We start from the raw sequence: 23,329 nt of genomic DNA on the forward strand, positions 1-23,329 counted from the left end.
GAGAAAGCTAACAACTCAGAAGACAAAAAGGTCACATGGAAATGGGAAATAACTAAAAGCTTCAAAAAGCAAAGGTCACTACAAACGTGCTTTGAAGGGAAGGAGGTTTCACTGGGTAGAGCCTGGGTCTGGTGGATGAGAAGCAGGAGAGGCACATTCCTTTGCAAGGTGAAGGTGAAGTATGTTTAGAGAATGGTGAATAGACTCGTAGACTTTTTTTTTAAAGCAGTCCAATATCATATTGTCTGTTTAAAATCTAATGTTTCCTTTTCGAACTTCAAATCCCTTCTTACACATCTTCGTAATCTTTTCTGAATCACCTAACCCCACAGGCTGTCCTCTCATCTTAACTTCAACCAAAGAAACACATTAAGGATTAATTACCAGTCTCCCTTCCTTCTACACGTGGCTACAAATACCTTGTGCAAAGAAAGAGGATATACTTAACACAGAGCTGAATGAATAAAGACAATTTCCACCACCATTCGTTCACACAGTCATTCATTTACCATGTAGTTATTTAATGGCCCATCTGGTAGTAGATCCTTCCTCTGAGGAAGAACAGATCCCTGCTCCCTAAGAATTCAAAGCAAACAAGATAAATACAGAAAACAGTAGGAAAAAAAGAACAAAAACAAAAACCAAAAATGGTGACAGGCTGAAGTCAACTCTTTCCTTACAATCAGTACCTACACTGAAAATCATTCAGGCAAAAATTAAATGCAACATCAAATTGTTTACAAGTTGAAGCAATACTGCTATTCCTACGTATTACATCTTTGGGAGGGCAGTTTTAACTATTGCATAAAATATTGTGAAACTGTGAGGAGCATAGTAACAAAACAATAACAAAGTTCAGTATCCAAAGAAGAATGTTAAAAAAAAAAAAAAAAAAAAAGTCTGAAGGTGGTAAATCTGAGGGGATTTATATTTTTTTGGCCTATTTTAGGAACACATATGGTAAAAAATACATTAAAAATTTTGTAGACATACATGATTTACCAAATAATTTGAAACCCCAACTTCCACTGAAATTAAAGTTAATAATCCTCCTACTGAAAAAAGCAACTCCGTTCCTAGAACTTGCTGGGCCCCTCTAGCTGTGCTAAATTTGTTTCTCTATACCAACTCACCTATAAATAGCAAGAGCTGGAAATCAGATTTGCTTCCCTTATTAATGGGTGGAAGTGACAGACAACTACCAGCCATCAAAACAACTGAAACATAATCAATTTGTATTTAAGAGAGTGATTATTATATACTTTGTCTAATTTTCAAAATACAGAATTAAGCAATTTAAGTATGTTTTAATTATTACCAATTTGTCAAATATTAAAACATAGGCTTATCTATAAAGGTGATAGGCAGAAGTGATTAATAAATTAAAATTATCTAAGATGAGGATATTTAAGTTTAAATGAAGTAGCAAACTTTCCAAGTACCATGGACAAAGCTACCAGAAACAGGTGCATACAAATTATTAACATCAAATTGCTTTTGAGCTTGCTCTTTGAAACACTGTGCTATTACCATAAAAGAACTCTCTGATCTGTCATCCCTTACAAGCTCTAGATCCCTTAATGCAGTATTATTACCCACAAAACCTTACTAAATGGTAATTTTAAAAGAGCTAGATTTATCAGTACAGTAATATGTTTGAACCCTAATTTAATTTTGCACAAGTAAGTTCATACTGCTTTAGTACAGTATTAAAAACAATAAAATTAAGACATGGGAAGGAAAGTTATATTCCTCGAACTTAAACCAGCAAAAAGGTCATCCTCTTCATGACTTTACAAAGAAGTTTATTATATTTTATTTTTTAAAATTCTCCATTTCAAATAATAATAATCTTAGTACTAATACCATCTGGGTCATCTAAATGGAGATGTGGCTACAGTAAGTAAAGTACTATATCTATTAATAAAATAGAGGTAAATAACGCATAATTAATAGTGACATACATCATCAGGAAAGAAACCATTAAACTACCAAAAATTACTCTGATTTTGCCTCTCCTCTATATTTTGAAAACTAACTTGAAGAGTTCCAATGCCAATAAAGGAAAAACAAACAGTGGTCGTTCCAAGAACAATGTTTTCCCTCTGAAACTGCTGGCCTATGTGTGTACATCAGCATGCCATCTTTCCAGATTTAGAATGCTGCTGGAAATACCAACGTAAATGTTCTGTAAAAACAGCTCATTTATTTAAGGCAAGAATTTCCAATAGGAAGAAAAATTAAGGGGATATGTGGTTAAGAGAAAAAGTCACAGAACTCCTACCTGTTATAAATGCACTGTACTTAAAGTTACTCCCTGGATATCTACCCTAACTTTGTAATCTAAAAATTCATTCCTTGAAATAGGTAAAAACAAAATAAGTCCCCCTCTGGTACCTCTCTAACATATTCACAATGAAACACACACTCAAAATTAGCACAAATTCCTTAAATCCATGAATAAAAATAAGCAACTAATATATGGCATATCTCAAATGTATATTAATTTTATTGGAATATAAAAGCTACATAAATTTTTTTGGAGTCTGTTAGTTTAAAATATATATTATAACTTATAGCACTAAGTGCGTGTATGTGTATTACATACTTACAGATTCATTACTTTGAGAACTTTGCAATAAAACATTTCTTGGACAATGTGGATAGTAAAAAATGGTAGGAAAAAAAAAAAAAAACTGGCCTAAAGCCCATTTGTTTTCCAAAGGGCAACACAACAGCAGCTTCACCAGTTGCTCAGAAGCCCCCCACAAACCAAGTTCCCTCATTCCATCTCCCCCAGGCATAAAGCAACAGAAAGAAAACAGAAACCTTTGTTGCAGTGTAAAACTGTAAAATCTTCCATCTTAAGTGAAAGACATGGCTTTATATTGTACCCAATAAAGTACAAACTAGTAATGTGTACCTTCATATGCTTTGTTTGCTTTTCTTAAAAAAAAAAAAAAAACATAAATGAAAGAAGTTGGACAACACTACATACTACCTACCCATTTATATCAAGTACAAAAACAGGAAAAACGCATTTATGCTGTTAAAAGTTAGGATAGTGATTATCTTTGGGGTACTTAGAGGAGAGCACAGGAAGGCTTCTGGGGTGCTAGATATTCTATTTCTCATACAGGTACTGGTCACATGGATGTGTTTACTTTTTGGAAACCCACCAAATTGTGCACTTATACTGCCTTTTCTATGTTTTTGTTATACTTCTACAAAAAGACTTTATGAGGTCATACAAGGAAGAATTAGACCTCAGATCCTCTCCCCAGCTCCAGCAGAAGACAGTTTGTTCCCTGGAAGAAACTGAACTGGAGAGTCTCTGGCTCAAAGACCTCAGGAAGAGTAGAAAACACTGTTTTGAAAACAGGGAACAATTAAAAATCCACACACTATACCTTGAGATTCCAGCTGTCTTCCAATCATTCTGCTTCCTGAATCTTGGCATGCATTGCCCACAGAGAAGACCAAAGGATTCCTCCAAGTAAAACTGACATGCCTTAGGCAAAAGATCCACAGATATTGTCTCTGGAAGTTCCCCCAGTGAAACCAAAAGCTCACCCCTGATAGCCGTGGTAGGGAAGCTATATGGTGGAAAAGCCCTGCCCACATATCACGGTACCCAACTCACTTCAGTGACTTACCATTAAATAGGAACAGAGAGCAAAGGGTCACCAAATAGTTACCTTTCTAACACAACAGTCAGACACCTACACAAACAGGGGGGAAAAACAGTGCAAGGAGGACATAAATAACTTTAATTTCCTCAGAAACAGAAGACATGCACCCATGAAAAAAAGATGAGAATGCTATTAAAATGCACACAAATTAAAAACAAACAAGAAAGAGCTATTGAAAAAGACAGCAGAACTTCAGAAGGGTTAAGATAAAGTAGAGAACATCTGTCAAGAAATAGGGCATTAAGGCAAAGAGATAGGAAAATTATAGAATTAGAGGATAAAGAAGGAGGTCCCACCTAACTAACAGGAATTCAAGGGAAGACAAGAGAAAACCAAGATGGGGAAGAAAATGATCAAAAAACAGAATGAGAAAGTTTTCCAGAACTGAAGGACATAATTTTTTCAGATTGAGTGTCCCTCATAATGGATGAAATTAATAGAGTGCCATAAAAAGAAGATCCTAAAATCTTCTGGAGGTTGTTTAAAACAAACAAGTAAACAAAAGAGGAAAAAAGATCACCTACAAGGAGAGGAATTAGAATAGCATAACACTTTTTAATACCAACTATAGCCCCTGGATCATAAGGGTACACTGGCTTCAAAATTCTAAGGGTACATGTTTTCCTACCTAGAAGCCAGCCAAGGTAACCATCCAAGTGGGAGAGAAAAATATTTTCAGATATGCAAAGTGTCTTATAAATTGGTCTCCCATGTCTCTTTTCTCAGGAAGGTATTCCATTAAAAAGAGGAAGTAAAGTAAGTCTTTCTTCAAGTTACTAGATGTCAGCAAACTCCAGGTCCAACACAGAGCAGATGAGAACCACCAGGAAAATGACAGAAGGTCATTTGAGGACGCCAGCTGTGCAGCAGGCTTACAGGGCAGGTAGCTACCCTAACTCTGGGAGGAAAGAAGTGTCCAAGAAAAAGGTGTCAAGAAGAATGTTAGAGTTCTGTCAGAAAACTTAGAAGACTAGAGAAAAAAAGTACACAAGTGAGAGATTACTCTCCAGCCAGCACAAGAGAGAAAATATAATCACTGCATTTAAGTGCCTTAAATGTGGCCCACAGCTCCACGCTCACAATAAGGACAAACTGACAGGAATCCACTGAGGGAACAGGAGGAGCAGCAGTTTGTGCAGATGGTGTGACAATGTCACAGAGTTAAATCTTCACCTTCCATACTAAGTCAATATATAATGTCCAATAACAAAAAAACAAAACAAAACAAAACAGCAAAAAAAAAAATAAAACCCACCAACCTAAAATAGCAGTACATTCAGAGTACTTTTGAAGGTGGAGGAAAATAGCAAAAAAGAGCCAAAAGACTCAAAAGTGGTTGGGGCAGGGCTGGGGTTTAAGGATGGGCTGGAGTTCCATGCACATATATCTTATTTTAAGTCTTGTTGTTTATTAAGATTTTTTTAAAAATCTACATAGGATGTTATTCTGATGGAAAAAGAAGTTTAAATTTTAAACTATAAAACAAAACCAAGGAATGTACAAAATAGCAGACTTCTAAGAAAACGAGAGAGGGTGTATTAGAGCAGGAGAATGACACAAAGCTCCTGCCAGATCCAGGTGAGAGCAGAGAAGTGCTTCCTCCAACAGCTGGTGGAGAGGCCATATGCTGAGGGATGAGGAGCACAGGAGAAGGGGGAGAATTATAAAGAAATTTACAGATGTAGGATCCACAGATATAGAAAGCCAATCAGAAAGCTCTGAAAGAACTAAAAACAAGCAGGGCAATGTCCCAAATATCCTTTCACCTGGGTATTTATTTGTTTAGTTCACAAATGCTGGCTCTTTGGGAGCATCGTATTTCCTTATGGAATGAGAAGCATTTTGATTTTGTGTCTAGGTTTTAAATTTTGAAATTAAAAAAAAAATTGAAATTATCATGAAACACACAAATAGAGAAATACAAAAAAAATAATGATCATCCAAATATCCATTATTTAGCTTTTTCAAGTATTACTATTTGCCATATTTGCTTCTAAGTTTTTTAAAGAAATAAATATGATGGATATGGTTGAAACCCTTTTCAGATCATTCCCCAATCTGATCCCCCTACACTGCCTCACAGTAACTATTAATCTGAATTTGACATTTATGTTCTCCATTCACTCATCTCTAAAATGAGAGCTTTGGTTTGAATGAATTCTAATGCCCCTTTGCTGATGTCTTAGTATTCAATAGTAGGATATCAAGTTCTTGAAGTTCTGTAGTGGAAATGCAGAAGCCTGCACTGCTATGAAATACACAAGAGGCATCTGGGTGGCTCAGTCAGTTGACTGTCCTACTCTTGATTTTGGCTCAGGTCATGATCTTAGGGTCTTGGAATCAGAGCCTGTGTCAGGCTCAGAGCTCAGCAGGGAGTCTCCTTCAGATTCTCTCTCCCTCCTTCCCCACCCTCTTTTTTTTCTCTCTCCCCTACTCTACTTTTGCGCTCTCTCTCAAATAAATGAACTAAATCTTTAAAAAAAAATACACAAAAATATTTCAAAATCATTTTAAACTTCAAAAACAGACTGAATCATGATATAATTAATACTTAGGCAGAAAAATCATAGTCACTTTATTATGGTAGTGTCAGTAAAATTATTATTATCAACACATAGGGCACATAAAAACTGAAGTTCAAGGATTTCACTGTGGTTTCCTCTCATTGTACCCATTTGCTACAGGGAAAAAGTAGGGAAGTGCTTGAGCCTTCTGGGAGTTCTTACTGCCTAACTAACCAAATAAGTGCAGCACCCAACGGTCTGTTTTCACCATATTCTTTTCTTCAGGTAATCACAGCAAAAATACTCTTTAAAATTACTTGTATGCAGCACAGGAAATACAGTCAATAATACTATAATAGTGTATAGTTTGTACAGTGGCAGAGGATAACTTGTGGTGAGCATTTTGTAATTGTCAAATTACTACACTGTACACCTGAAACAAATCTATGTCAACTATATTTCAGTTAAAAATAAATCTAAAAATAATAATTTGTAATGCTAGTTTTACTTAGAAATGTCCTTCACAATGTAACAAAGTTATTTGTATTACATCTTGACCCCTGAATACATCTTTTTTATTTTCTGGGAGACAAAATGGGAAGTACACAAAAAGCACCTCTGCTGTATAGTAAAATATGATGGTTTTCTCAAAGAAAACACTTGTATGATTATCTGAGCCGTGAGCCAAACTAGTCAATAATTCATGGAATATCACTTTTATGTGAAAGAACAACTGACAAATTCATTATTCAGACTTGGGTATTTGGCAGACATTTTCTCTACAATGAAGTGAGAAGGTCATTTCAGGAAAAACAACTGACGGTATTTGTTGCCAAGGACAGCCTTCAAGCTTCCAAATGAAAATCAAAATTTTGGAAAACTTACTTCCACCGTGAACTTGAGAACTTCCCAATACTTAAAGATTTTTCTGATGAGATCAGTGGTGGTATTAACAACTGTGATATCTTAAAATTGCACAATAAAATGCGTTAACATTGGGAATATCCCCATTATCTAATGAACCAGTATTTCCCAAATGACCAATAATTAATGCAGCAAAATGATGCATGGGCAAGGACCCAATCAAAGTGCAAGAAAGATCAACAGAAGCTAATGTAAAAGAATTTTTTAAAGTTTAACAACAGGGTTTTAGATTCAATGCTGGAATCAACATTTACGAAATGACCACTTGTCAAGTTTTGGTATAGTATCAAAGAAGACTATTCACATTTGTCTGAAAAGACCATTAGAACAGTCTCCTCTTTTCCAATTACACATAGCACAAACTTTATAATAAACACATACTGGGTTATTCTTCCTGAATATTAAAAACCATGAACACATAATCACGATGGTGTTACCATAGTTTAATCTCAGATCATTATCTGCCATTTAGAACAAATGAACAATTCATTGTTTATTTAAGAGTTACAGTCTTCTGCGGTTATAGTCTTATATATCTGCAACAAATATATGAGGCTTAATTTACCACAGAATCAAGAATGATTGTTGCTCTAAAAAGTAAATGAATATAGTAAATTCTTAAATCTGTTTTAGGTACATGCAAATAAAGTCCCTTCTCTCCAGTTATAAAGCAACTGTTTTCATCTAACAGTTGACTCTTGAAACCTACAAGCTAATCACCCAGATGATCTGGTATTAGTGGATTTAAACCTTAGTTCTTAAACTGGTAGGGAAATGTTTTTTCACAGAAAAAAAATGTACTTTTTATAACTTTCAAAAGTAATAGTTTAATCTGTCAGAAGTAACAGATATCACACACAGATTCATTTGCAGATCAGTGTTTTCAAGAGAAATCTTCTTCTTACATAAATCTATCCAGTTAATGAATATCATAAATCATTTATTTCAAAGGCAGGGACCTTCAAAAAAATTCAGATGGAATTGATAATATCCTTACTTTCATAAAATCCTATTATTCTGCCCTCTGAAAGAGAACGGTTACACGCTTTTTTAGCTTTTTAAGCCAGAATATTCAAGAAACAATCAGAAGCTACCCATTTTTGTATGCTCACCTTTGCAGTTCGTTGAGCCCCCTGGCAGTTGGCAGGCAGGGATTTTGCCTTAGGAAGTTTTGTTTTAAGTTGAGATGAGTGAGGTCTTGGCTGTAGAAGAGGTTGGCAGGCAGATGCTCCAGGCTACAACATGAGAGGTCCACTGAGCTAATGCGCTGTGATGCAACCTGGAGGGGGATAAAACCCAGCCTGATTTTAATACCCTCCATTTATCCTACAGATGCCCTCTATGGATGGAAATATAATGACCCCATTGAGAACACAGACATATTATACAAGTGCCACTAGTAGTCCAAATATAAACCAGTAGACTATTTACTTACTATAGAATTGAGTCAGGTACCATAAAAGCGGAAAACAGTGTCCCTGCCTAGGAGGCACTTAGAGTAACCTGGTATAGGAGACAGGTTACAAAAAGCACAGATTATCCTATCAGGTTCAGTGATACCAGTAATCTCCTCCAACCGTGGGTTAAGTTCCTGAAAACATTCATGGTAAGAGAATTCAGAGCTAAATAATACAAGACTCTAGAATAAATACTGGGTTAGGAGATAGACACTAAGGTCTAGATGGAACCTATCAAAGCCCTTGAATATACAGATTTAAAACAGCACAAATAAAAGTAGTATCCATGGCCTTGTACACATCTTTAATAGTAATGGTAGCATATGATCAGATTCCACTGCCTGCTTGCTCTTAACTTCTCGGGTTATCTCTCGCACAAAGCTTCAGTGAGATGCTGACAAATTCATCGTGCTTTGCTTCATGCAAGTATTCTAAGGAAAATTTATTTTCTGTCTGATTATTTATCCACATAGTCAAAGCCTTCATGGTTGAATGACTTATTGTGGTGAGAGTCCCAGGGCCAAAGACCAACTAGCGTGCTAGAGACAGAGCACTGGATGATCTGTATTTCTCAAATGCTTTCTCCCATATTTCAGGTCATGTGGTGCCACTTTATGCCACTGTATGTGGCTTTGGTCCCTCTGACACACACCTTGGCTTCTCTCCTCAGAGAGGCCATGAGAATTCTATGGGAATTCTGTTCTAAGCTCTGGGTTGATTCTCCCTCATGCTCTTTATTTTTACCAAAGCTTTATGGTAGAAACATCACTCCTTAACTATGATCAATCTGATGTCCTCTTCTATTACCAAACTCCAGCTTTTTCTTTCCCAGTTACAGAAAGCAGTAGGGCATGGTCTTCAGGAGTGTGACTCTGGGGTCCATGTGCAACTTTACATTCTAGTTCTCCCAAGTAGGAGCTGAGAGAACCTGAACCAATCACGGAGCCCCCACAAGCTCCAGTTTTCACATCTGTGTAACAAGTGTAAGGGTGACACCTACAAGACGGCACAGAAACAGCATTCAATACACAGTGACTGCTAGTACTATCGCTATTAGTATTAGCAGTACTGCCAAACAGAATGATTCACATCTTACATCTACTGAAATCCAAATTCTCCTGACACTAAAAAGGTATTCAGAATAGTAAAACTATTCTGCTGATAGCATATTTGAGGTTAGAAAGAAATTACTGTGCACATATAGAGCTAAGGGGAGAGTGGGGTAAAAACAGCCTGGCAGGGCTCAATTCAAACTTTACAGAGGAAGTCTGAGTTTGCTTCTTAGCAACCATATCTTTTCTTGAATTTTCACTATTAAAAAAGAAAAAGAAGAAATTGTTTACCACAGAAGAAAGGAAGGAAGGGAGGGAGGGAGGGAATCCCAAATAGGGCCAAATCACCCACATACACCAAAAGATGTAAAAAGAGCCTTGAGGAATGTAATGTGCCTGAAAGGCAGGTGCAAACACTCACAGGAACCTGTTCACAGGAAGCGCGGTGCACAGATGTTGAGCACACAATGGTGTGCCAGGCCTTCTATCTCCTACAGTACAACAGTAAACAAGGCAGCACAGTCTCCACCCTGAGTGAACACACTTCAAGAGAAGGAGAGAGGACTTAAGGTACTACATGATAATGGTTACAATAATCAGAAGTACAAGGGCACAGAGTATGATCTAGGAAGTCAAGGAAGGCTTCCCAGAGGACCTAATGTCCAAACTCAAACTTAAAACTCAAGTGGAAATCTGTGTTTTTGTCTACCTCAAATCCTTTTTCCATATATTCCTATAGCAATCCTTCCAACACCTGAGATCCCAAGAACAAAGCATGCTGACCCTCTGGCCATAGGGGTAGGCATATTCTCCAGGCTTCAGCAACCAGAATACCCCATCTACTGAACCCACAGACTGATCCAACAGGTACTAAGCTAGGCTAACCAGAGGCCTTCTCTGAGATTTATATATTGTGAAGCCAGGAGAGAGGGAGAAAACACAAACACACACGACTCCATATACCATGTATAAATAGTTATGAAGCAGTAACTATTAACTGCATAAACCATACATTGGTCACATGCCAAATTAACGATAGTGACTGCTTCTAGATGGATAAGGAAGGAAAAGGAAATAGGAATGAGAAGATAGGAGATTTGGAATTTATCTGTAATGATTATTTCCTTATAAGAGGACAGTGGAAGATATGAAGAACTATGGGAACACATTAACAACTGGGGAAGACAAGTACATGGAAATTGTAATATTATTCTTTGTGTGTAATATTATTCTGTGTGTTTAATTTTTAAAAAAGTGTAATTTCAATGAAAATTTCAGTTAAAGAAGAAAATGGATGAGAGTAGCCTTCTGGCTTTCCTTGCATTCAGTGTTCTACTAGGTGGTACACCAGGGACAACAATTCTTCCAAGGACCCCCTTAAACCCACTGTAGTGCACTGAATCATGGCCCCAAAAAGGATTTGAGATAGACAAAACCACAGATTTCCACATCCTAATCCCTGGAGTCTATAAATATTATCTTACATGGCAAGAGTGAATATTACCTTATATGACAAGAAGCATTTCTTAAGGATCTTGAGAGAAGGTGATCATCCCGAATTATGCAGGTGGGCCCTAAGTATGATTATGTGTATCCTTATTAAGGGAGAGGCAGAAGGAGTTTAAGGGAGAAACAGAAGAAGAGAAGTCTATGTGACCACATGAGGGCAGAGACCAGAGAAATACAGGCCACCAGCTAAAGAATGTTTAGAGCCACCAGAAGCTGGAAGAGGCAAGGAATAGATTCTCCCCTAGAGCCTTCAGAGGGGTATGGTCATGCCAACACTTTGATTTTGGACTTCTGCATAAAGTTCTGTTGTTTTAAAGTCACCAAGGTTTTGTTAATTTGTTTGTTTGTTTGTTTTTTTAATTGATTTATGATAGTCACACAGAGAGAGAGAGAGAGGCAGAGACATAGGCAGGGGGAGAAGCAGGCTCCCTGCACCGGAAGCCCGACGTGGTATTCGATCCCAGGTCTCCAGGATCGCGCCATGGGCCAAAGGCAGGCACCAAACCGCTGCGCCACCCAAGGATCCTGGTTTTGTTAATTTGTAAACTAATATATACCACTTCATAATTTTTTCCGGAGTACTTTTCATTTTCATTCACTCAACATGTTTACTGAATACCCACTATGCGCCAGTTACTGATCTTGGTAAGTACTTGGTATGCTTCAGTGAACAAAATTAAGATACTTGCCTCCATTAAACTTAGATCTCATACATAAGTAAATTATATGTTAAAAACTGGCAAACACTATGGAAAAAATAGAGCAAGGAAAAGAGGGTCAGATTGTTGGAACTATGGGTAGGTTATATTTAAATAGGCTGGTCAGGGTGGGCTCCCCTGAAAAGGTGACATTTAGACAGGATATGAAGAAGACACTGAACTGATGTGTCTAGAGGAACACTCCAGGCAGAGGAAGTAGCAAGTGTACAGGCCCTAGAAAGGGGTGTGCCTGGCATGTTCAAGGAACATCATGGAGACCATAGGTAAGGGGACCTGTAATGAGATCAGAAAGGTAAGGCGTAGATCTGGCAGGGCCTCAGCAGATCTGGCAGGGCCTTTTAGATCACTGCAAACACTCTGGCTTTTAATGTGAACAAAATGGGAAGCATGGAAAGGCTCTGAAAATCTCTGTCTCTAGACTGTAAGCTCCATAAGGGCAGGGATTTTTGCCTATTTTGTTCACTAATTATACCCCCTGCTCAGTACTTGGTGACCCTCGAAAAAGTATTTGCCAGAAGAATGGCCACTGGACTACTTTACAGCCCTTTCTTTCTCACCAGCTTGCATCTGACCCACCTAGTATATTCTTTCACACAGAGACTACTTTCAAGAGGACAAATCCTATTTCGATGGAAGCATCACACTAAATACTCTCTTTGAACAACTGAAAAAGAATGATTAAATGTCAAGTGGTATTTGATTCCTTGCCTCGTTCTGTACCGCGAGCTGTTGCTGCTGGAAACAGGGAAGAAACCACATTAACAAGGATACAATGAGCAAGGGGGGGGGGGGGATCGTTGCAGAGCTAGAACAGCTACAGCAACAGCAGAAATGCTGGCAGCAGGGCAGAAAGCTGCTAAGGTGGCCACAAAAGCTACCATGAGTTGCACCTCTACCCAGTCCCTGTGACAAAGGGAGCCTGAAGCACTTCCACCCAGACCAGCCTGGGCACCTAAGGATACGCCTCAAAGAAGTTTTGCTCAAATCCCAAATGAAAAAACTAGCAGCTGGATTGCCCAAAGAAGCTGTGACCCACATACATAGCACCTATTAAAACTAAGATCCTTCACAGGAAAGACCTAAATAAGTAATAAAAATAAATCAAAAAGCCACCTAGCTACACCTCAGGGCAAGTAGTCTTTTATTACTCTAACTTTTTTTTTTTTTTTTTTAAGTAGTAGGAATAACAATAATTCTAGCTAACATTTAGGGGGTGCTTCACTTGTGGAAGGCCCTCTTCCAACCGCTTTAGCCATCATATTTAGTTTTCACAACAACTCAGTGTAGCAATGACTTATCCCCATTTCAAAGATGAAGGGTAAGCTGAGTCACAGGGCACGTCCATGGTCACACAGTTCAAGCACAACAGAAACTGAGTTTGCAGAAGGGCTTGTACTTATAACTTCCGTGATAAAATAATGACAGAACCCCTTAGGCCACAGCAAAGATGATCAGATGTCATCCCTAGGATGAGCTTAAGGCTCAGGAAGGGCAGTACAGAAGACAGTCCCCCTTGAGAAAAGCAGAAAGTACCTGCTGCCTACAGACTCCAGGGAAGGGTGAAGCCCCAGGGGGGCACCATTCCTTGACATCATGGACTCTGCCCAGTCCTGTCTACACTGCTTGTCCACCTGGGCAGCGGTGATGCCACCTGGTAAGCACCAAATTGAATCTTAAAAGGTTACAGGACAAGTTTTAAAAGTTATAGAAAGTTGGGGGGAAAGTGAAAGAAAAAAGCACGTGCAGAAACTGCCTCAACTCTTTGTTATGGGAAGGACCTCACAGTTAGAATATGTAATCCTTTTGGCAAAAGCTACTGTACACCTATTATACTTCCCAACATCAAGACAGTGGAAGATCAAAGTTGAAACCCAAGCAACTTGACGTGCAGGAGAAAGAGCACAGTCTTAACAATCAGAGTGTACAAACAACTCTATCACTTCCTAGCCACGTGGCTCTGGATAAGTCACTCCATCCATCTGTCCTTCTGCTCCCTCAACACTAAAGTGGAATAGACAGTACCTACCCTTTGAATTTACCAAGCTGCTGTAAATAATATTCTCCTCATTAAAAAAAAAAAATCAGGAAAGGCTCTGCAGACGCAGTATCCCTTGACCAGCATCCACAGTTGCATGAAGTACAAACTTGTAACACAAAAAGGATGATAGCAGAGACAACTGCTCTCGCCACCTTGAGCAGTTACACAGATAAAGCTCAATCAAAGGCAGAACATGAACTACACATGAAGGGATTCAAGTGTTAGAAGATCAGTTCAATATAACTGTGATAGGGAAATTAGTGCTAGTCTGGATTAACAGCAAAACTTCTTTTGAAGGCTTTAAGAGTTGGTGAACTAATCACCAACCTACATGTAGGTTCATGGAGGGGAAATCCCATTCCGGAAGACACATAAAAGTGACATGAATTCTAGTCACCTTCTCAGGTTGTCTTTTTTCCAAATTACTTGTAAATATGTGTGTGTGGTGGGGGGTAGAGGGAGTTCACTTGGATCTCAAAATATCTCCCCCAAAGAACACTATGGGGTAAAATATAAAAATTATAATATGAACATCAACAAACTTTTCAGACTACCTACTGGGCTTCCAGATATTTCTAACATGCTACTCAGCTCAACACTTTGCTCAGTTGTTTCTTGGCAAGCTTTTAGGACACTTATGTCAAAACTAGTCTCTACTTTGAGTCTAGCTGAGTTGCATTTCTAACCCAAAAATATCTCTATCCTAACTTATCCTTGCTATGCTTTTGAAATTATCATCTTCTCCTACAACAGAACTGTCCTCCACATTATTCCCATTACTCCTGATGTTCACTTTGTGGGCAATCATCTTTTATTAGCAAGGGAAAGCTTAGAAAAACATTCAAGTGATTTTGTTGTTGTTGTTGTTGTTGTTACCACTATATTTTAATGAAGTGGCATTTATCCTTATTATGTGCCAAACATGCTCAAAAATTAAGCAAAATGACCCTGAAAGGCTTGGTCAAAGCAGCTGAAATAGCACGAGTAATTCTGCTTGTGTAAAGCAAAAGACTGCTGTTCACCAGTATAATGAGTCATTAATTGCTCTGGCCTAACCTTCAGTGGCTTGGGAAATTATGCCCTGGCTACAGGGATAGTCTCTGGGGAGTTTACTCCACTTCTATAAAAAATTCTTAACCTCTTAACTGACCTAGTTTTAATTCTCACCTCCTAAAAAATGTTTTGGGAAGGCATGAGGTAGAAGAATATGAATTTAGAAGAATGTTTATTAATCTTTAGGCTAAGCATTCTAGCAACTTATTTTCAACTTCATCTTATCATGTTTTTTAATACCTTCTAAATGAAGTTTCCAATTTTAATAAAATTAAAATTAACACTGCCTTACAACATGTGATCATTTTCTTTAAAAAAAAATTCTATAAATTTCTACAAGAAATACTTTCAATTGACCCCAGACCTTTTTGCAATGACATCTCTCCTGATCCTGTACTAACATTACCATTTTATAAAATCTGTTTAACAGATGAAGAAAACTTTAGTATAAAATTAATTACAATATATACATGAATAGGAGCCACTAATTAATAATTAATTGGTAATCATTAATAATTAATAATTACTATACTTAATAGGAGCAAAGCAAGGTGCCGATTTTGTTAGAATACTGTTAAAGCATCAGGCTATAAAAATATAGAAAAAAAACAATACTGAGAAATTTAGAATAAGAGCACCACTTAAGCATCCAGGTCTCTCTTTGCTAAGGGAATGGATGGGGATGAGTGAATCTTTCAACACATGTTTATCATTTGCCTCAATGAACCAGGCACTATACTTGGTCCTGGAGAGACACACTCTATGTCTTCAAAAGCTTGGTCTCTTGAGACACAGATACCTAAACAATAGTCATTCAAGAAGGTACACCAATGGTGTGATGAGAGCACACAGAGCAGAGAACACAAATCTCAGGGCAAGGCTGTGACAATTCCAGCACCTACATTCCCCTCCCTTAACAAAATGGGCAGGTATTCCCAGGGACCTGGGCAGAGACTTGCACATCTCCACCAAGAGCAGCCACAACTGTGGTATTTGTCCAGGGAGCTCCTTGCATGGCCTCAATTGGAAATGCAGACCCGGCACCACCTTTCTTGGCAGAAGCATCAGTGAGAAACTCCAAGGAGATGGCACCACCAGCCTCCCAGAATCACTCCTGTGTTGCTCTGGCAGTTATCTCCCCTCCACACACACAAACCCCATTGTGTTTCTGAGTAACAACAGAAAAACAGAGCTTGGCTTGGGTGGAGATCAAATCTGAACTCAGAGTTCCTTCCTCATTTCCTTATTGGCAAACTGGGTGTAAACAGTCCCTTTAGACAGTGGCCACCTGAGAAAGTGGCATCTCCCTGACATGGGGAAGGGGAAAGATAGCCAACCACAAAAAAAAAAAAAAAAAAAAAAAAAAAAAAAAAAACCTGAATTCTAACTTTCTGGTAAAAGAAGTGATATAAATGTATACTTAAAAGATTCTACTATTAGAAATAAGGTACTTGACTTTGTATTTTAAGCTCCAAATCTAATATACAAGGTCCAGTATTTTAGATATACAGAGGTCACTGATATTTTTCTAATTATTCCACGATTCCTTACTTTATAAAATTATAAATCAAACCAGTGGGTAGAAGAACTCTTCAGAGCAGCTGCAGGAAATGCAATACTCTGAGTTACAAATATTACAAATATTGAGATTTTTCAAGATAAGCATATATATAATGGAAACTAAACTCTTAAGTATATATATATATATATATATATATATATATAGGACATATATATATGGATATGTAAATATATATTTACATTAGTCTAAATACTCAGATTAAAATAACTTAACTCTATAATATTAACATGGCTAGATACAAAGATGTGATTGATCATATATGTTAAGTTCATGATATGGCAATACTTGACAAGTTTTTGAAGACTTAGGCAACAGCAGCCTGTCCCCTCAACAAGAAAATCAATTTATTAATGATTATCAATTTAATCTGCCTCAGATGACTCAGAAAGCATCTCAGATTTCTTAACTATGTCTTGGTCATCATTTAAGAAGATCGATGACGCTCCTGTCCCTAGCAGCATATCCCACACAACTGACTGTGTGACAAACCACCTTTTATTCTATCACTGAGCTGCCTGGATTCTGCTGACAACTGTATATATGAAGTACTTCCCTTTGACATTTTCAGTAAATTTCAGTTGTTACTTGAGTCTTGGTTTGTTTTGTCCCCTCAGGCCACTGTAAAACATCAGAAGTACAATTAAAGAAAAAACAGCAAGGTAGCAGAACTTCTTGCATAAAACAGTGCTGGATACCGTATACCATAGAGTGCCCTCATCTGCAAAATGGAGATGTGATAGTATCTCTTCCAGAGTGACTACTATCTTCTGTTGTAAAGCCTGAGGTCGTAGAGCTGTAATGAGTACCTACCTCACAAGGCTGCTATAAAGCACCTAGACGTGTGCTTGGCACATAGAAAAGATACCAAAACATTTAGTTATTTCTATTGGCATTATTGTGGTCACTACTAGATCAATTCAAGGGCTAAGTAACTTTGTTAACAAAATATATCAATGAGTTGGGGATTAAAAACAAAAACTCTTTTTATTTTGTTGTTGACCTCATGAATGAATAACTAATTCACTTTGGATACAATGTGTGAAGAAAGGAAGATGATGGTGCTCCCCAGCTGGTATCTGCAAGTATGCGTATCAATAAACCAGGTAACACCCGAAAGGAAGCTGAGGAAAGGATCTGGGAGCCATGTGACAGAGACTTGTCGGAACTACCAGGGATGCTCCTCCTGATAACAGACTGTCAAGGGGTGAGGGATGGCAGAGAAATCATGGTAACTTCCATATTCAGAAGTTACCAACTGGGGAAGAAGTAGAATTAGCTCATGTTATACCAGAGAGCAAAACTGGATCAACAGGTTGAAGCCACAGGATACAGACTTCAGCTCACTGGTAAGGAAGAGCTGTCTGGGCAGACACTACAGGTGTCTGAAACACTAGAGACAGTTTTTAGGAGGGAAGGAAGTCTGGGACTCCAGAAAGTCCTTTTCGAATCTTGAATTTGAAGTCTCTAAACTAAGAGCACTGATCATGGCTACAATTTAAGGTTAAACTAAAGAAATTTCGAAGAAAATGCCAAATAATTGTTACGATAATTATTCCAGAAAACTACACTAGGTAATACTACCTTTTTGGTGACTACGTGACAAGGGCCCTTTCCAATCTTAAAATAATACGTTGTAACTTTAAGCACAGCTGTAGCCCCTCACTTGAAAAGGTGAATGAATTTTATTAAAAGTAATAACAATATACAGATAAATCCCACATGAGGAGCACATCTCTTCCGTTTGTTGAGATCCTAATCTAGAAGTGGAGTCTGGAAGAGTGCCCAGCATAAAGAAAGGGTGGAATTAGTCTTCTCCTTTCCCTCCCCATGTCTCTCGGGGCAACTCTGTAGTAACACCAACAAAGCTGCAGAAGAACAGGGAGGGGGTGACAGACCTGAGGAGGGAAGACGGAGACACAGGGGATGAGTTTAACCCAATAAATGTACAAGCCAGCAGTATTTCACAAAAGTACGAGTCTTTTGTTAGGGTATGGGAAGCAAATGTATTTTTTTTTACTTGTATAAAACTGGATTATAAAACTTTGGAGAAAATTAAATGGCTTTAAACTGAAATGACTCAGAATTCAAGGAAAAAACCCTTCTTTAGGAATATGTTAACTAGGATTTCAGAACCAATAGCTGCCACAGGAAAAAAAGAACAGACAGGATTAGCAATGTGGAAATAAGATGAAGCATAATTATAACCACAAAGAGATCATTTTAAGCATTTTTACTAACTTAATCAGTTTTATGTATTACAAAAACAAAACTTAATGCAATCCAAAATATTTCATCTTTAGCTTAAATTCAAAGCAGAATTCCTAAGTTCCTTAATTTCATAAACTGTTGCTCATATCTATAATAAGAAAAGATTGCATACCATGAATTTCTATATAACGAATCCATTACTATGCTGTAAAGTTAGTTATAATAATCAAATTTCCCCCAGGAAATGACATGGAACTAGCAGGAAACAATCTAGACTGGCCAGTACTTTTTTTACTTTATCTAGCTTCTATTTTTGTTTTCTTTCTCATGCTGCTCAGACATCTGTGATATGACTATGTTTTCACATTTTACCCAGCTGTGCCTTTGTACATACTTTACATCTCTCCTTGAAATGCTCTTCCCCTCATCCTTGTGGTAAACTCCTATTCATCCTTCAGAATTCAATTTGCCCATTACTTCTTTGAAGTCTTCCTGTACCCAAATAGCTCATATACTGGATTTCCAATTTTCTTCTCACGTCTTCACTACAGCGTTGGTATAAGAGCAATCTCCTTGGGATGGGGTGATGTATTATAAGCTAAATCCTTGTCACTTGCTTCACTTAAGATTCTACCACAGATCTGCTAGACTGTCCCTGCTCAAATGGCCCTTACTTCTCTCCCTAAGAAATGGGTATAAAATGTTAAGTGAGGGTTTCCATCAAAACAAATCAAAACAAAACATAAAACGCCTGGACTTCTTAGCAGAAACATACTGAGAGTAAAGCCTCTTACCATTATAATCCCAATGTTAGCACAATCCCTAAAAGACAGGTTTCAAATCATGCTGACAAAAAGCAGCATACTCCCTAATCTACATGCCAAACTAAGAAGCAAACAATGTGTAAAAGATGACTAAGTAATCTTACAGGGTTCCTTGCAACTATTTCTAATGACACAAATCTGTGTGTTGGAAACCTTAATCTTATTACATTAGAATGACTGGACTCAAGTATTAGTGAAGTATTCTTTGAGTGAAATCTAGACAATAAAACACTTTTAAAGCACCTGAAAGCAAAAGTTCATTTGTGATTGACCATATTCTTTGTTCTTATTTAAATAGTGATATTTATTCACTATTTCATGTGATCTTTAATTTAGCACGAAATGTGGCCCTAACTTCCCTACACTATGCACAGTAAGAGTGAACCCAATATATCCAGGCAACCAAAGTTCACTGCAGTGACTTAAAGAAACAAAACAAACAAAACAAAACACAAGAGGCCTAGAATTAAGATACTACAGTTAATACTGGAAGAAAGATAGGACAGAGTGCCACTATGATGACCACAGCCACTGGAAACTGCCAACATGTACACCACTGATCAACACAGACAGAGACGGGTGCACAAGCTATGCTCCTAATGGGGTATGAATTTGTAATGATGGGCCATAGAACATATACCTGGTAACACAACTGGTCACTGCTGAAGATTGTAGAAGCTAGGTCACAGGTATATGGTTGTTACTCTACTATTATATCCACTACTAAATATTTGACATTTTCCATAATACAAAATTAAAAACACATCCATGCATAATACCCAGTGATCTTAAATCTTCCTTGAAATAAAGAAACAAACTTTAAAGTGGGACAATACAGTGCTGTAGAAGTAACTAAGGCTTAATAAAAAATTAAGTATGCTTAGGCTATAGATTTCCATAAATAATAACTGAAGAGAGTTCACAGGATTAATCAATGTCTGAAGCTAATGCACTCCAACAAATGGGCCACAAAGATGGATATAAAGGTCAGCATTTCTTAGAATGTCATTCGTGTGTTTGACAGGAGATCTTTTGCAGTTCCTATTTTCTCAACTACCCCCTGCCCCCAACCTTCCTCCCACCATTTGGAAAACACACTAAATACATGGGCCTGTGTTGAGCAAACAGAGCCCTTTTTTACACTGCATACAATGGGATGTTTACTGGATTTTTAAAGCATGTCATGCATTAATATTTTAGGGATGACTTTATAATCAATATCGTAATCCTCCCAAGGGAGCTGTTTCCTTCCATTCACAGTATCTACCACTAACACCCACCCAAAACAAAAACTCCAAAGACATTGCCTTGTGTATTATTTTTGCAAGCAATACTAAGTCTTAGGAATAAATTTAAAGAAAAATAAGTATGTAAAGACCTATCTTGGTAGAACATATCTAACTTTTTATAAATTTTCCCATAATCAAATGAAACAAATTAGAAGATTAACACTTCTCTTTTAGCTAAGATCCAGAAGCATAAAAATAAAGGATTTTCCTTTTATATTAATTATCTCATTCATTTTAATTTAAAAATCATTGGAATTGGTTCTTTTTGTCCTCCTACTCAGTCTGAGGTGATGGTCATTAAAAATCAGAAACTCAGATATTTCTTTCTGTTGTTTTACTTTCAGATCCTTATCAAAATGAATCTCATTTAAACATTAGGATGTATGACATATGAATATATATATATATATATAAACACACACACACAATGGAAAACTACTCAGCCATCAAAAAAATATGAAATCTTGTCATTTGCAACAATGTGGATGGAACTAGAGGGTATCATGCTAAACGAAATTAGTTAATCAGAGAAAGACAATTATATGATTTAATTCAGATGTGGAATTTAAGAAACAAAACAGAGGGCAACCCTCTTGTGTCCCCTCCCTCCTCCCAAGCTTGGTACTATCACTTTGCTATTGCTCAATAAACCTTGCTTTGCTGCCCACCAAAAAAAGAAGAAGAAGAAGAAGAAAGAAGAAAGAAGAAAGAAGAAAGAAGAAAGAAGAAAGAAGAAAGAAGAAGAAGAAGAAGAAGAAGAAGAAGAAAAGAAAAGAAAAGAAAAGAAAAGAATAGAAAAGAAAAGAAAAGAAAAAGAAACAAAACAGAGGATCATAGGGGAAGAGAGGAAAAAATAAAAGACGACAAAAAAATCAGAAGAAGGAGAACATCAGAGAGGGAGACAAACCATAAGAGACTCTTAACTACAGGAAACAAACTGAGGGTCACTGGAGAGGAGGAGCTGGAGGGATGAGGTAAGTGGGTGATAGGCATTAAGGAGGGCACATGATATAATTAGCACTGGGTGTTATTATTATTTTAGATTTTATTTATTTATTTGAGAGAGAGAAGCAGACTCCCTGCTGAGCAGAGGGCCTGATGCAGGGCTGATCCCAGGGCCCTGAGATCATGACCTAAGTCGAAGGCAGACTGACCTAAGTCGAAGGCAGACACTTAAGCAACTGAGCCCCCCAGGAGCCCCAGCACTAGGTTTTATAGAAGACTGATGAATCACTAACCTCTACTTCTGAAACCAATAATACATTATATATTAATTGAATTTAAATTTTAAAAAGATGAAAAGATATCACAAAAAAGAAGGGGAAAAAACCATTAGGATATAAAGACAATCCATTCTGTGAATGTGGTGTTAAAAAGAAAAGTCTCCACAGTAACCCTGAATGACTATACTGTATAACTTCCTAATGCCTAAGACATGAGGAAGAAGAGGACAATGGAAAGGGAAATTGGAAGTCCAAGTGGCTTATGAGAATCAGCTCTGGCCACTCCAAATTTCCCATAAGCACATACTCCCCAATGGATCCAGCTTCTCATCCTCCTTTTTCTAGTAGCCCCAACTTACTCACCCAGGATGCTGGATTAAAGAAAAAGAGATTGTCACAGGACTACCCTTAATAAACGAAGTTTAAAGAAGAGCATGACTGTTTTATAAGTGATTCACATCCAAACAGTGGGTTCTCATATGGATTTCTTCTATAATATCTAACCTCTTCAACCAGACCCTTACAACCAGTTTCTCCTTTAATTCACTAACCATAACATCTTCTAAAAACTTTTGAAATGTGTATCTGGTTTTTAAGAATAGAGAGAGGAAAGACACTGTTATCTAAAATATGCATTTAGTAAGATGTTCTGCCCTCTGTCCCTGATCCCTGACTTTTCAGGAAGAAATCATTCTCCCCAATGTCTGACATCTCTAATTATGTTACCCCAAAAGGCCGCTATGTTAGGAATAGCAAAAGGTCCTTTGTTCAGATAAACCAAGCATATGTCTTTATCTGCTTAAAATAAACATAAAAACAGATAATGCTTTAAAAAGATCATTTGGCCAATCAGTGATTAACAGCAGGAATGATGGCCATAAAATTATTTTATGTATTTATTTACTCGGTCATTCTCAAACACACACACGCACACACCGTTAGAACCTCTTTGTGCCAGTTATAAGTCTATCATGCATATTTGACATAAGCCCTAGGAGGTAAGAACTATTACTATTCCCTTTACTAAATGAAAAGGTCTAAAACTTAGAAGCTTTGACAGTGTCAGGGTCAGTGAATGGTAGGATCTATGTCTGCCTTAGTTTAAAACCCGAACTCTTTACTCTCATACATTTGTTTTCTCCAAACATTCAGAGCCTTTCTGAAGGAAAGGAGGTTAAGGTTCTAATTCAAATACATTCTTACTAATAGCAGCCAGCTACTAGTTAACTAATTATTAATTCTAGTAATTTAAGGT

General features: G+C 37.4%; 1 protein-coding gene across 1 annotated transcript in view; it reads right to left on the reverse strand.

The window, feature by feature from the left end:
- Positions 1–23,329, reverse strand: part of PHLPP1 (PH domain and leucine rich repeat protein phosphatase 1) — a 206,754-nt gene that overhangs the window by 70,426 nt on the left and 112,999 nt on the right. Inside the window, exon 4 of the mRNA XM_077891039.1 lies at positions 8,233–8,399. Within this exon, the coding sequence (XP_077747165.1) occupies positions 8,233–8,399 (167 nt within the window). The remainder of the gene's footprint in view (positions 1–8,232; positions 8,400–23,329) is intronic.

Source organism: Canis aureus, chromosome 1 (genome assembly GCF_053574225.1).
Source record: "Canis aureus isolate CA01 chromosome 1, VMU_Caureus_v.1.0, whole genome shotgun sequence".
Classification (NCBI taxonomy): domain Eukaryota; kingdom Metazoa; phylum Chordata; class Mammalia; order Carnivora; family Canidae; genus Canis; species Canis aureus.